Here is a 15389-nt window from a genome sequence, read left to right on the forward strand (position 1 = left end):
AAATAGGGGTTGGGGCCTAGCACAAGGGCGGTGCTTTCTGAGACAGTCGCTGCCTGCCCAGCTCTCGACCTTGTTCCGCTCGGCAATAGGGCTGCGGGGCGCGGCCTGCGCCGGCCCATAACTCGCGCTCCCCTGCAACCCGCTGCGGCCGGGAGCCCAGCCTGAAGCGGGCCGGCAGCCGCGCGGCCTCGCCGCCAGGGACTCGACTGGGCCCTCGTGCGCCGAGCGGCCGTGCTCGCCTTCCGGCCTCGCCTGATGACGTTCGGGGCACGGGCCGGAAGCCGGAAGGACGGACCCACTTGGGAGGGGTGTTCCGCTTTCTCGCGTCCCGCGGAGCCTGTCGGGCCGTAAGGTGAGAGGCTCCCCGGGACGGGCCCCGCCCCGCGACTGGCTGGGCGCGGGGCTGTCTCCGGTTCAGACCCCGCGGGGCCGGCGTCCCGGCCCTGCGCTGGGGGCTCGAGGCCCCCTCCCCGGGCACGCAGGGCTCTGTCTACAGCGAGGGTCACGGGTCCTCCCCATGTCTCGGGGCGGCCGGGCTGGCCTTTGCCCCCGGCTCTCTGGGGTGGGGGTCCGAGGCCCGGCTCTCCCCTGCCGCCCCGTGTGTCTCAGGGTGAGTGGGTCCCGGGCCCTCGCTCCGCTGACCTCTGTGCTGTGACTGCAGGTTCCCGAGCAGGGCGATGACAGAGTACAAGCTGGTGGTGGTGGGAGCTGGTGGCGTTGGCAAAAGCGCCCTGACCATTCAGCTCATCCAGAACCACTTTGTGGACGAGTACGACCCGACCATAGAGGTGAGTCCCTGATGCAGGCTGGGCGTATGAAGACAAACCTTGATCTGCACAACGCTCCTGAAACAGGCTATGTATTCTTGTGGCTGATCTGACGTTTAGTCACTTTTTGCAGTTAGGCTGTGTTTGCACTGCAGCTTTTGAACCCATTCAGGGAAGTGGCATGACTCAGAAATAACTAACAAGCTTCAAACGCATTTGTAGCTCCTGTAAACTAGTGCAGCAGGTTAGCAATCCCTCTTCTAGCTCTCCAGGTGAGGCTGACTTAGGCTGTAATGCACTTTTGTACAACAGGTTTCACTCACCCTTCTCTGCTGCAGCATACATGCAGATTTATTACTTGGTCTTCCCAGGCAATGCCACACTGCACAACCCAGCTAAGTGCTGACAGCATGCTGGACTTTCAAGTTGAGAAGTTCACAGTTGTTCTTGGTCTTCATGTTCAGATCTACAAAAAGTTTATTTTGAATGTCCACTGTTCCAGGTAAACCAGACTCTGGGCATTTGAGCTGAAGCAGGTCAGCCACATGTACCTTAATGTACACCTTATTTGTTTCTGTACATGATGCTTTACAGTGTAGATTGTCATCTCCCCCTGTTGTCCCACAGAGAGGGAAAGGAGAAGGGAGAGTGCTATCTGATTCTGAAACTACTTGGGAAACTAATATATCTATCATGAGGCAAACAATGGGTGTTGTGTGTATAAGTGGTTGTAGTTTAAGCCTCTTTTGAAGGACTATTTTGAGACACATCTATTGGTGCACTGCAGTACAGGTAGGCACCTGTGTGCATTCCATCCAAGAGTCATGTAGCCTGTATTTGCTTGTATGGGTAATCAATCACTACATGTATTTTCATCATTACCATTTTGCTGAAAGAGGGGGAATCCCCTCCATTGCACTGTCCGTTGAGTAAGTTCTGTGGAGGAAGGGACCATTTTTGTTCTGTGTTTGGATGGCACCTAGCACAATGGCATCTTGGCCCATGTCTAAATCTCCTCATTGCTGCTGTGGTACAACTAATAAAAGTATCTATGGGTAGGTAATAAATCCGGGGGAAGCACATTCCTGTGTCCTACACCACCAGTTTGACTTGGTTCCCAGGACAGGCTGTCAATGGTTTAATGGGGCTTTATTTGGTGCTGGTCTAGCCAGGATGATCCTGAAGTTAATGCAGTAAAATTATCACTAGTTGTATCATTTGAGTAATATTTTATGAGGTAAATAGCATTGAATTATTTGTGTTTATAGGTGATAATGCATAAAAAAATAAAACCGATGTAAGTGTATAAAGCAACCTCCAAATGTTGGACTCTTGCCCCTTCTAAAAAGGACATAAACTGGAGAAACCGCTTCTGAGTCATCCTCAATATTAGTTTTTTCTTTCTGGGATTCTGTCTGGAGATTATAGAGTCCACTGTACCTGGGGGCATATTCTCCCTGATGCATGGTACAGAGGTACATCATGGGGGTTATTTTATGAGATGTTTGGGTTTCCTTTGCTGATATAAGAAAAGGAGTACTTGTGGTACCTTAGAGGCTAACCCATTTATTTGAGCATACGCTTTCGTGAGCTACAGCTCACTTCATCGGATGCATTGCTGATATATAATTTTATAACTTCCTGTAGATATACTCTTCAATGAATCACAGCAGAGGCTCCTCCTCCCCCTACAGCAACAGTGCAATAGGAGGCAGTATTTTTCCTTTCTAGAGGAGAAAGCCTTTTTGTCACAAAAGTTACATGCTGTGTTAAGGTCACTAGCAATACACCCTGCACTTGAAATGCTTCCTCAGTTAGAGTTCATGAGAAAGTGTAGCAAGACATGGAATTGCTGCCAGTTTTAGGCTTTGGACTAGGAGGTGCCTTTGAGACACTCACTAATAGAGTCTGAAGTAAGGGATTGTAGCAGCAACAGCACTAAGTCTTGTCTTTGTTTTAAAAGTTGTCTTTGTGTCTCCCTCAGGATTCATATCGGAAGCAGGTAGTTATTGATGGTGAGACCTGTTTGCTAGACATTCTGGATACTGCAGGGCAGGAGGAGTACAGCGCTATGCGAGACCAGTACATGAGAACTGGTGAAGGCTTCCTCTGTGTCTTTGCCATTAATAACAGCAAATCATTTGCTGATATCAATCTCTACAGGTATGTTCTGCTCTTCGTGAGGAAGCTTTTCCTAGTTTTATTTTGGAGGGGAAAGGCTGGAATGGCGCAATCTTCAACTGGCATTGAGTATTATCCACCACTGGAATTAGTGGAGACCAAACTTGCAAGACAATCAATGATCTTCAAATAATAAATGCTGGAAAAATTCCATACAGCACACTGGGTTTCAGAATGCCTTTGAAAATCGGACTCAGTATTTTAGAGTGGTACATAAATTGTCAGCAAATGGAGAATGGAACAGCCACCAAGATAGAGTGTTGAAGATTAGATGGTATTTCAGTGGCATAGCATACAGGACAAGACACCTGAGATAGTAGCGAAAGGGGAGCACATCAAGGTGAATGCACTGACAGTGTAACGAGACGGACATATTGGTTGATGGGTTAGAGGCTAAGTCCTGTGAGGTCCTTTCCAGCACTGATGTCTGATTTGTAATAAGATGTCAGTTTAAAACTCAGTTTTTGTACAAGAAAAGGTGGTTTTTAATGTATTCTTTCTGCAGAGAGCAGATTAAGAGAGTGAAAGATTCAGATGATGTGCCAATGGTGCTAGTGGGAAACAAGTGTGACTTGCCCACAAGGACAGTGGATACAAAACAGGCTCAAGAACTAGCCAAGAGCTATGGGATACCCTTCATTGAGACGTCAGCCAAAACAAGACAGGTGACAAGCTTCCATTTTTCCAGTGTGATTTCCTTCCTTGGTACTATAAATATGGTAGTGCCCCGGATCCTCTGTGGTACTGATTGCAGGGGGCTGGAGATGGGGATGTGTAAATCCACTTTCCCATTTTTACCTTTGAGTTCCATGTGAACATGCAGAGTAGAACTTTAAGAACAGCCATACTGAGTCAGACCAAAAGTCCATCTAGCCCAGTATCCTGTCTTCCGACAGTGGCCAATACCAGGTGCCCCAGAGGGAATGAACAGAACAGGTAATCATCCAGTGATCTAGTCCCTGTTGCCCATTCCCAGCTTCTGGCATACAGAGGTTAGGGATGCCATTGATGGACCTATCCTCCATGAACTTATCTAGTTCTTTTTTGAACCCTGTTATAGTCTTCACAACATCCCCTGGCAAAGAGTTCCACAGGTTGACTGTGCATTGTGTGAAAAAACACTTCCTTTTTTTTTGTTTTAAACCTGCTGCCTATTAATTTCATTTGGTGACCCCTAGTTCTTGTGTTATGAGAAGGAGTAAATAACACTTCCTTATTTACTTTCTCCACGCCAGTCATGATTTTATATACCTCTATCATATCCCCCCTTAGTCTTCTCTTTTCCAAGCTGAAAAGTCCCAGTCTTATTAATCTCTCCTCATATGGCAGCCGTTCCATACCCCTAATCATTTTTGTTGCCCTTTTCTGAACTTTTCCAATTCCAGTGTAACTTTTTTTGAGATGGGGTGACCACATCTGCCCGCAGTATTCAAGACGTAGGCGTACCATGGATTTATATAGAGGCAATATGATATTTTCTGTCTTTTATTTAATTTCTTTTGCTCTGGATGATATCAAAACCTCAGTGACTCCTCAGATTCACATTTGATGGCCTCAGTAGCTGGGTTCTAAAAATACCAAGTCCTTACCAACCAGATGAGAGTTCAGCCATCCCTCTTCTGGAGTAGTTTGTAGTAAGACCAAATGCTGTTCTTATGGGATTTTGTCCCAAAACTGCCAAGTTTCCCTTGGCTTCTAATTAAGGCCAGTATTGAAGCTAAGTCAGTGGCATGTCCTCAGAGTGTGTGTGTTTATATAGAGAGCATTCTCCACTAATCGCCCTGTGTTCAGTAGGCTCCCCCAAGTCATTGCTCCATCACTTTGCAGAATGAATCTGGAAAGGGGTAATAAATTGCTAAGAAATAGCCTGAAAATAAAACATGAACAGGGAGGCAGTTTGCCAAGAAATAACCCCATTTCCTACTGAGGACATAAGCTTCAGAAACCTCCTCCTATAGCTACAATCAGCCATTGCCTCCATTTTTGGAAGGCTGCTGTGTTGGCTGCTTGTTTATGGTTTCCTCAGAGGGAGAATTATCAAAGTCAAGAATTTTAATTATGGGAAATGTGGGCATATATGCTGGTTCCCTGCTGCAATGAATTGTGGAATAAGTTGGCCCCTGATCCTCCTGGCTCCCAGTTGGCTAGGAGCTGCCATGGAGAAAGAAATGCGTTTTGAATAAGTATGTCAAAGAATCCTTTGGTGGAATAGTAAAATGATGGATGGAGTGCAAAGTGACGTCCAAGCACATGGGGGAGAGAATACCTGACCAGGACTCTTTGCATTCAGGGTGTTGAAGATGCTTTTTACACATTGGTGAGAGAGATCCGCCAATACCGGATGAAAAAGCTCAACAGCAGTGAAGATGGGAATCAAGGCTGCATGGGATTGTCATGCATTGTGATGTGATTAGGTGAGCTGTGATTAAATCTTTCACTTAACTCATATGAATGCATCTGTAAGCCTTGGAAAAAGTAGATTATAATGGACCAGTTCTTGCCACAGCCTTTGCTGTATTGTAGAACCTGTTGGTTGGTGTCCTGTGGATTTAACCAGACCTAGAACCAGTTACTTCTCTGAAGCTTGTTTCATCAATTAGGAGCAAAGTTTGAAAGTGGATGGTCTGTTCATGGTCTCTGTAGATTGGACTGGCAATTCTGGTCTATATGTCCCTTTGTGTGGCCCCTTGCCAGCTCCCTCTGTCCTTTGGGAAACACTGGTTTAAGCCAGAGAAGCCCAGCACACACTTCATACTTCCTTATTCTCACACCAGTGCCACCTGTGATCTTCACAACTCTGAAATTAGTGTTGGCTTGTGACCTGCTTCTGTACAGCTAACATGGGAAGCACAGCTCTGCGGGGGAGGAGGGTTTGTAATTGCATCTTCACAGGCAACAAAGGGAGAACTATGTGCCATTCTTGGGCGGCTCAAACAAAACTGCAGTAATTCAAACAAATGAAGAATGCTGTGATGGAGGGTTAGATTCTTTCCAACAGCTGTTCAGAAAGCATTGCCCTGCTGAATAAAGTGGGTAGGTTACCCCAGTACTCATTACACAAATACCCTGTCATATCACATATCCATCATGAAATAGTGTAAAAGCTAATCAAAGATGCTTTTCCCTTTTAGCCACCAAGAATACCTGGATCAGATGTAGCTGGAGGACGAGTCCTGATGCCACTCTAAAGCATCTCATGATGATGCCCTGCCGATGCCCTGCCAGTACCCTGGTGCCAGCCAAGCAGTATAAAGTCCTTTTCTGTGCTCCGTCTGAAGAGAACATCTCTGAACATCTACCTCCTTGCTCGGCTAACTGAGCAGAGAAAGCCCCATCTGTTGATGCACTGGGATTTCTTTTTTTTTTTTCCTGGGTAGGTTCAAACAGAAAACTGGTCACAAGAAAAGTGAACTTTGAACACCAAATGCTGTGAAAAAGATGACAACACTTTTACCTCTAGAGTAGATGCTAGAAGTGATGTTTGTTTCCTTTGTATCAGATTAAGACCTGCAGGGCTATCTGAGAAATGTCACTAATCACTGACTGGCAGGTAATGTCAGAAATGGCTTTGCCACTGTTTCTTAATACTCTGCTACCTGTTCCAGATTGGTATCTGCTCTCTGTGTGCACCACACCGCCTACTCACAGCACACCCATTGTGTCATGCCACTCCGATCCTCTATCTTTCTGTAATAAAAAGGAGAGATCTTTGTTAATTAAGTGCCTGTTTGCAAAGGAGCTTTAGAGCTTTTCCCCATTGTCAGACTGAGGGAATTACCGAGGATTCAGGTTCCCTTGAGAGCTGGTGCACTTGTAAATGATCATATCTTTGAGAAATGCACATGGTCAGTTTATTTGCGTGACTGGACTCTGCCTCTTCATCTAGAGAAACTTCCCAGCTGGAAGCTCCAGTAGACATTGGGGAGGGGAAGAGGGGTCTCCATGTCTGAGGAGCACAAGGCAATGGATCTGTTTTCTTTTCTGTTTTAGTAGGTAGATTCATGTACATTCCATCTTGCTTTGTCACTGTGCCCAGGGCTTCCTTCCTCTCCAGGTAGGACCAAGCTAATCAGCTGCTCTTGTTAATGTTGGCTGGAAATATATGTGGACAGTTATTTGACAGGTAACCACACCAGTGGATTTTTACCAGTTTGGGTGACTATTAATTGTTTAGATTTGTCTAGAACTTTCAATTCTATTTTTAAATTATTTGCCTCATCACCAAATTTCAAATACAGCCTCTGTCAAATGAATCTCTGGGAAGAGTAGCTGGGGAACATTCTCAATGGGGAAGGAGTCTTGGATTTCTGACTGGCTTGCACAGTGTTAGTATTGGCTCCAGACTTCAGTGCATGCAGTCCCTCCAAAAGTGGGGGAGAAGCTAGCAATAAAATATAGCACAGAAAACTGATCTGGCTTCTGATTATGTCTGACTTCAGAATCATCTGTGGCAGGGGTTTGCAGAATGAGGAAGGAAATTAATTCAGAGATCAACACGTAGAAGTTTTCTTGGTTTGGTGATGGGATTTTGGTGCTTGTTCTACCCCCAGTAGAGTATGAGCGAATCTTTGCACAAATCATGGAGATTCTTCCTGGAGAAAGATACCATTTGCTAGTTGGCATGAAGTAGGCCTTACAAGTAAGGGCACTCTTATACAACACTTGTGGTATTACAACTGGGAGAGTATGTTGGGTCGGTCCTTCACTAGCCAATGTACCATTGGAATTGGACTCTGTGACCAGATGAGCTAAAGTAGCATATTTCAAAACCAATCATCATCATTGTGGTAAATCCCAAACAGACATGGCCTCCTTGCAGATCAAGTGCCTCCTGGATTGATCTCTGGATAGGACCTTAAGGTGGTCGAGCTGGATGTTCAGTTTGTCAGGTTAGGATGACAACCTACTACAGCTGTCCGTTATTCAGTTAGCTCAAGTGGCAGTGTAGCGAAGGTAAAGGTTCCAACCCTGATGATGATCCTTGTGGATGTCAATATGGTTCCACACAATGGAATTTTTATTTTTTGAGGCAGTTACCTGTGTTTGTGATTAACAACTGTAGCTGATGATTGAAAGGCTGATGGTTCAAACCCCCCTGAAGATGGTATTTTTCTCAGGGGTTGGACTAGATGACCTCCTGTGGTCCCTTCCAACCCTGATATTCTATTCTATGATTCTATCACTGGCAGTTTTATCACACCATTAAAGTTTTGGGCACCCACATGATCACTGGCCATGTAGCGGCATTCCTTAGTAAATGTGCTTCAGAATTAGTTGGTCTTTCATACTGATATGTCCATATCAAGAAAGCTGCTGAAAATAAACCAGTGCTGAAGGACGTGGTTGCTGGGTTCAGCTTCAAATGTCCTTGTTTCTGATCTTGTCCTGCTATTTGATACAGAACAGTTGATGAAGACTATGAGAATTGAAAATGTCATGCCTATGTTCTTCAGCCTTCCTCAGCACCCATGTTTCACTTCCGTACAACAGAGTTGATATAACCGTGGTTCTGTGGATCCACAGCTTTGTAGCAAGCTTGATGTTATGATAGCCTCACAGCGGCCATTGAAGGGCCTGAAATGTGGCGTCACATTCTGCTGTACAAGTGTCCACATCTTTCAAGCATCCTCCTCCAGCACTGTCTCTGACAGTTCCCATCTTTTCAGTATTTCATCCAAACAAGTTAATAGTAAACTGGTTGTAATCTGGAGCTGGAGGTTGCTTGATGGTAATGGCCAGGGACCTAATTTTATCTGGATTAATAACCAGACCAATGCATGCTGCTTCTTGCCTGACCAGATCAGCCATCAGTTGTAGATACACCAGACTGAGCCAACAAGACAATGTCATCTCCGTATTCAAGATCTCGGAGTGCAATGGTGTTCAGCACAGCGTCACCAACAGCTGCCTCCTCAAGTTTATCCATTAACCAATAGTGCCGAAACTGAACAACGATCATGACTGAACGCAGCCTTGCCAAACTCCTGTGGAGCTAGGAAACCAAGCTGTGTATCTGCCATTGAGTCAAGTGTAGCTTTCCGTTCCATTATAGAGCTCTTCTGTCAATGACACTAAGTCATTTCATCAAATCCCACACACTTGCATGAGGCGTTGAATCAGAGGCCTGACAGAAGTCTATAAAAAGTGTTGTTCAGGACTTATTAAATTCAGACACCTTCTCAAAAAGCAGTTTCAAGGTAAAGATCTGGTTGACAGTGGAAAAGCTAGATCTAAAGCTGCAGTGAGTAGCCATGCCTTTGCCATGCAGTCCATTGGTGATTCCAAAGCAAAGTGCAGTTCCAAATCCCATCCAACCTGACAGTGTGTTTTCTCTAGGAAGAACAGGTGGTGTATAACTGACAGAGGGAGCTCAAAGCCCTAACATGGACCCCACATAGATAGTGGCTGGTGAGGGTTTTGTTTCAGCTTGCTGGTAGCAGAATCATAGATTTTACTTTGAGATTTCCTCCTCCAATTAGAAAATGTTGAGAGGTAAGGTTAGCCCTTTAATGTACTTCCATAATCAAGTACATGCCTGCTCCTCCTCCTCAAATGCAGAGGGGACTGCTACTCTAATTACTGTATACCCCCAAATAATTGCTGTTGACACTATATACAAGTGTAGTTCCTAAAATAACTTTGCTTTTGGCTAGTGTGAAACCGATGTCTTATTTCAGAGTAAAATCTCTGAACATAAAACATTAGCTTCCAGTGATACACGCACAGAAATGGGCAGCATTGTGGGGAGTGCTGTTTGGGATCTGCGCATGCTGGATTCTTGACTGGGGCCCTTTTGTCTTGTGGCTTCTTGATCCCACTGTTTGAAGTCAGAGGTCCCACCTTACTGGGACAGGTCCATGAAAACCCTTGGTATAAAATGTTGTATACTGTCTTGTCTGTCAGTAACTGGAAACTTGTACATTTTCTTATGTGACAAGATGTAGTTCTTGATTTGCAAAAACATTCCTAAAACGTTATGCTGGTGGTTGGTTATGTGTCCGGGGGGGACACAAGAGAATTGTGAGTCTGGCATAATGTGTTGTCTGCTTTCTCTAAGCAATCATGATTGTGTTCTGAGGTGGCCCTATTGTGAGGACTTTGGGTCTTGTGTCTTGCATCTGCTCAGGTTATTGAAAGTAAGAGCCCACCTGGAAAGATCGTGGCCTGGGGATGCCCTGTGCAGAAGAGGCAGGTATCTCTGGCTGCTAAGATTCTCTTAACCGGGTCTGTGCAAATTTTGTAGATTACTTGGAAATGTGAACTATTTTATTCTGCCAGACTGTGTGGGAAAAGGGACAACTAGTGCAGTGTTTAAGGGATCTCTTTAGAAAGCATGCTGTCAGAGCACACTCATAGGAAAGTATTAAGAAATCGTGTTTCTTTACAGCTGGTATTTGATGTTTAAAGGTCGTGAGTTCAACCATATGAAGATTAAATATCCTATTTGGCTGGGTCTGCAGCATATTAACTAGCTGAAACTACATCTGAGAAGCATTCTCTGTGTTAAAACAGTGTAACACATGCTATTTGTTGTTAAAAACACACTAACTATGACTCCAGCTTCTGGGAAGCTCTGGTGTTAATGTTTGAGCTTTCAAACTCTCATCTACTTTTTCTATAGCCCCCCTAAGTAGAACCCTGCCTGTTGGGAAATACCAAATCATAAAGTTAATGAGACTGGACAAAGTTTGTGCAAAGTGGATTTTACTCTAGGATCCTTGAACAGGGGATTCAGTGGGAGGTTCTGTAGGACACTTGCAAGGGTTGATCTACACGGTCTCTGTATCATTCTTATCATATGAGTTGAGAAACAGCTATAGTTAAAGTAGTTCAATCCTCTAATGTGGCCACAAATATCCCAGTGTGCTGGTGTATTTGTACAGGAATAAGCTGTACTGATAACTGCAAAGAAAGAGTAACTAGTAACGGCATGTTGTCAGATTGGAGCAAGGTCTCAAGTGGGGTTTCACAGGGATCTGGTCTGGGTCCGGTGGTGTTTAACATAGAATCATAGGACTGGAAGGGACCTCGAGAGGTCATCTAGTCCAGTCCCCTGCACTCAAGGCAGGACTAAGTATTATCTAGACCAGTGTTTCTCAACCTGCAGCCCAATCAGCACAGAGCTGCGGTCCATGTTACATCCTCAGGGCCATATAAGTAGTAGTGGATGCAGCCCACAATGGTAAATAGGTTGAGTACCACTGATCTAGACCATCCCTGACCGGTGTTTACCGGTTCTTAAAAATCTCCAATGACAGAGGTTCCACAGCCTCCCTAGGCAATTTATTCCAGCGCTTAACTACCATGACAGGAAGATTTTCCTAATGTCCAGCCTAAACCTCCATTGCTGCAATTAAGCCAACTGCTTCTTGTCCTATCCTCAGAGGTTAAGGAGAACAATTTTTCTCCCTCTTCCTCATAACAACCTTTTATGTACTTGAAAACTGTTACAATGTCCCCTCTGAGTCTTCTCTTCTCCAGACTAAACAAACCCAATTTTTTCAATCTTCCCTCATAGGTCATGTTTTCTAGACCTTTAATCATTTTTTTTGTTCTTCTCTGAACTTTCTCCAATTTGCCCACAGCTTTCCTAAAATGTGGCACCCAGAACTGGATACACTACTCTAGTTGAGGCCTAATCAGCATGGAATAAAGTGGAACATCTTTATTACAGACCTGGATATAGGAATAAAGAGCATTACTGATCAAATTTGCAGATGACACAAGGCAGGGGGGATTTGCCAAGACTTTGGAGGATAGAGCTAAAATTCAGAGGGACCTTGATAAATTGGAGAACTTGGCTATAGACAACAAAATGAAATTCAACAGATAAATGTAAGGTGCTTCATTTACGGAAGAAAAGCAAATGCACAAATACAGAATGGGGGATAACTGGCTTGGCAGTAGCATTGCTGAGAAGGACTTGGGAATTGTGGTGGATCACAACCTCAACATGAGTCAGCAATAGGATGCCATTGCAAAAAAAGTAAATGCTATTTTAGGTTGCATTAACAGAGGCATCGAAGTCACGGAAGGTGATAGTACCGCTCTACTCAGTGCTCATGAGGCCTCAGCTGGAGTAGTGTGTCCATTTTGGCCAACGATGTATAGAAAGGATGTAGAGAAACTGGAAAGGATCCAGGGGCGAGTGACAAAGATGATCAAAGGGATGAATTGCAAGCCATATGACCAAAGTCTGAAGGAACTGGGTATGTTTAGTTTGGAAAAGAGGAGATAAAGCGGGGACATGATAGCGGTGTTCAGATACTTGAAAGGCTGCCATAAAAAAAGATGGAGAAAAATTGTTTTCTCTTGCTACACAGAGGGCAGGACAAGAGGCAATGGGTTCAAACTATAGCATAGCAAATTTAGATTAAATCTCAGGGAAAAACTTCTTAATTGTAAGAACAGTAGGACAATGGAACAGACTGGCTAGGGAGGTCGTGGAAGCTCCTTCACTGGAGGTTTTCAAAGAAAGGCTGGAGCCATCTGTCTTGGACAGGTTAGACCCAACAAATCCTGCATCTTGGCAGGGGGTTAGATTAGATGACCCTTGTGGTTCCTTCTAACCTATGATTCTAAAATTCTATAACAAGCTCCAGTATAACTGCATCCACACTAGGGGTTGCACATATTAACTTTGCGTGTTCCTAAACCAGTATTGTTAAAGAGGTTCAAAAACTGTGGCTAAGACCAGTGTGAGGCAACTGACTGTACTTTGCCTCCTAGTTACGTTTAACTGTAATCACCTTCATAAAAAGGCCATTAACTCTAACAGCCTCTGGTGCACTCAGGTCTCAGACGCACCACACCAGAGTACATAAGATCTCAAGAGCCCTCTTCCCTGTGTGTTATAACACAGGAAGTGTTGTTGTGACAGTTGCTTTTCTCACCTCAGGAACGTCTGCCTTACTTTATTATTCGGCTGAGCGCCATAAGCCAAATTGAGCACATGCATCCCTCGTTCACTCAGGGTAACCAGCTGTAGGAGGCTCATTCTCGCTAAGTCCAGAAAGAGTGACTGGCTTGATCAGGGAAATGCATGTTTGGGCAAAAGTCTGGGGCAGGCAAATTGGAGAGATTGTAGATAAGATGGTCAAGTGCAAGCACAAACTCACTTGGGAGCTAGTTCCTCTGTGTGCTGAGCTCTTACCTAGTGTTGCATTGTGTACCATTGCCTCTGCAGCATGAGGTCAGGCCCTTGAGCTATGTTCCTGTGTCGGTGGAAGGCTTCTTCTCTTCTTTTTGGTCTTCTGTTTTGTTTGTTGTCCTTGGTTCTGTTGTCTGAGTCATATCAGGTCATTTCCTAGGTCCTGATCCAAAGCCCAGAGAAGTCCATGGAAAGACTCTCACTGATTTCACTGGTCTTTGAATTGACCCCATTGTACATGGGCTCTCGTGCTCCGTATGAATCAGTGGTGATCTCCTGCCAGGATAAGTCTGATCTATCCAAGGGCTTTCTAGCACTTCACTCCTCTTATCATCAGAACTGACAGCATAGCTCTGTTACTACAATCGTCAAATCTAAACCAGGTGTATGGTCATGATGAAACTGGACCCATCCTTATGCACTCTCACTTTTCTTCTTTCTCTTCTCTCTCCTCCTTTGCATATGTTGCTTCCCCATGGGGTAATCTCAATAGAAATCGCAGCAAACATACTTACCTTCCAAGAGTTTCATGGCTGAGCTGTATGTTTACTGTTCTGATTGTTCTCCATAAATCATTTCTGCTACTGGAAGCTAGTTGACTAATTCTAACACCGTTAAGAATAAGGCTGCTGTATCCTCCATGCCCAACATCCATTACAGAGTGTAATGTTTCTACTGATTTTGAGTTGATTTGGCAAAAGAGAGAGCTAAATGGGGAAAATCTAAGCATACAGCGTGAAAGCAGCACAGTACTCATCTTGCTGGTTAATGCTTTTGTCTGCTGGGATTTTTCAAGATATAAAACCTGATTATTTTTAAAACATATTTTACATTGGGTTTGCATATGCATAGCTGTGGTCAAATCTCCTTAAGTGTGTCATCAGTCACTTGTAGGAGTTCTGTCTAGTGGGGGTGGGACTCAAACCCAGGAATTTTTTAAGGCTAGTTGGGAGGTGATGGGGCCACAAACCCAAATACAAACAATATTTTCATATAATTTTCTTTTTTTTTAAAGTTAGTTTAGAGAGATCTTCCAATGTGAACGTCCCCTGTTTGTTAGCGCACAGTAGCCTAGAAGTGAAACTCACAATGCTACTTTCACCATCTCAGCTGAGAGCAACAAAGACACAAGCAGCATAAATAAAAAGAAAAGCTGTAGCTCAAGAAAGCTTATGCTCAAATAAATTGGTTAGTCTCTAAGGTGCCACAAGTACTCCTTTTCTTTTTGCGAATACAGACTAACACGGCTGTTACTCTGAAACCAAGCAGCATAAATGAGACCAAGAAAATGAAAATTTTTTTTAAGGTAATTATTGGTTAATCTCAGCTGATGGTAACAGAGGAAAGATATTTTTTTAAATACATGATTTTTATATCCTGACAGCCCTTATATCCCTTTAACCAGATAGCAAAGTGGTGACTAGCCACAATATTGCTTTAACATCCCCACTCTGCTAATGTTTAAGAAAGTTCAATATGTATTATTCTCACTGTTCATTCTACTGTTGTAATAGAATTCAGGTATTTACAAAGGGTAGATTTGGTTTCAAGTAATTTCTGGGCTCTTTGGTGTCTCAGTTGTATTCACATGACACTCCACATGCCTTTGGGCTGCCAAACCCAGGTGAAAATGGTAATGTGCAATCTGCAAGATAAATGGGAATTGTCGGGAGTCTGTATCCTGGATCAAAGGGCTACTTTATATTCCATTGGAAAGATAACTGTTTTCAAAAGACTCTCATTGATTTGAATTTAAAGTCAGTTATTTTGCTTATAACATTATTTTTAGAAGAATAAACCTGTAAAATCTTTAGTTATTTATATGTTTTTGGGATCATTAACTGGGGAAGGGTACCCACCCTTTACTGCAGCATGCTCGCTGGACAACACTGGCCATCCTTTCTCTGCAAGAATTATAGATTTCTCGAACAATTCCTCAAATTGTCATCACTGACGCTCAGCATCAACAGTAGCCCCACACATACATCTGTGAGCTATACAGGGGGCTGAAACTGCTACAAGGGACCAGTACTATTCTTGGTGGCCACTATCCTGAAACAGGCCACTTCCTACAAGGGTGGAAAAATATTTGCATACCTCCTGTTCATTCTCTGCTGATCAGTGTCCCTGATGCAAAATCAGTTGTACTGGGGAAAATTCCATCTTAAATTCTTGTTCTATAATAGCTTTTGCAATTATTCAGTCTTTTTGAGTTAATAAATTCTATGGCATCATATTTTCTGAATGCAGTGGGTTGCAAGTGCTCTTTTAGGACCATTAGACCACGTGTA

The 15389-nt window shown here is 43.9% G+C and overlaps 1 protein-coding gene across 1 annotated transcript; it reads left to right on the forward strand.

The window, feature by feature from the left end:
• The first annotated feature begins 270 nt into the window (after positions 1 to 270).
• Positions 271 to 14915, forward strand: NRAS (NRAS proto-oncogene, GTPase). Its single transcript, XM_077839099.1, has 6 exons — positions 271 to 352; positions 662 to 788; positions 2752 to 2930; positions 3454 to 3613; positions 5239 to 5362; positions 6080 to 14915. The coding sequence occupies exons 2-5, from the start codon at positions 678 to 680 to the stop codon at positions 5356 to 5358; spliced, it is 570 nt and encodes a 189-aa protein (XP_077695225.1). The 5' UTR covers positions 271 to 352; positions 662 to 677; the 3' UTR covers positions 5359 to 5362; positions 6080 to 14915.
• Positions 14916 to 15389: the final 474 nt, after the last annotated feature.

This window comes from Eretmochelys imbricata, chromosome 21 (assembly GCF_965152235.1).
Source record: "Eretmochelys imbricata isolate rEreImb1 chromosome 21, rEreImb1.hap1, whole genome shotgun sequence".
Lineage (NCBI taxonomy): Eukaryota > Metazoa > Chordata > Testudines > Cheloniidae > Eretmochelys > Eretmochelys imbricata.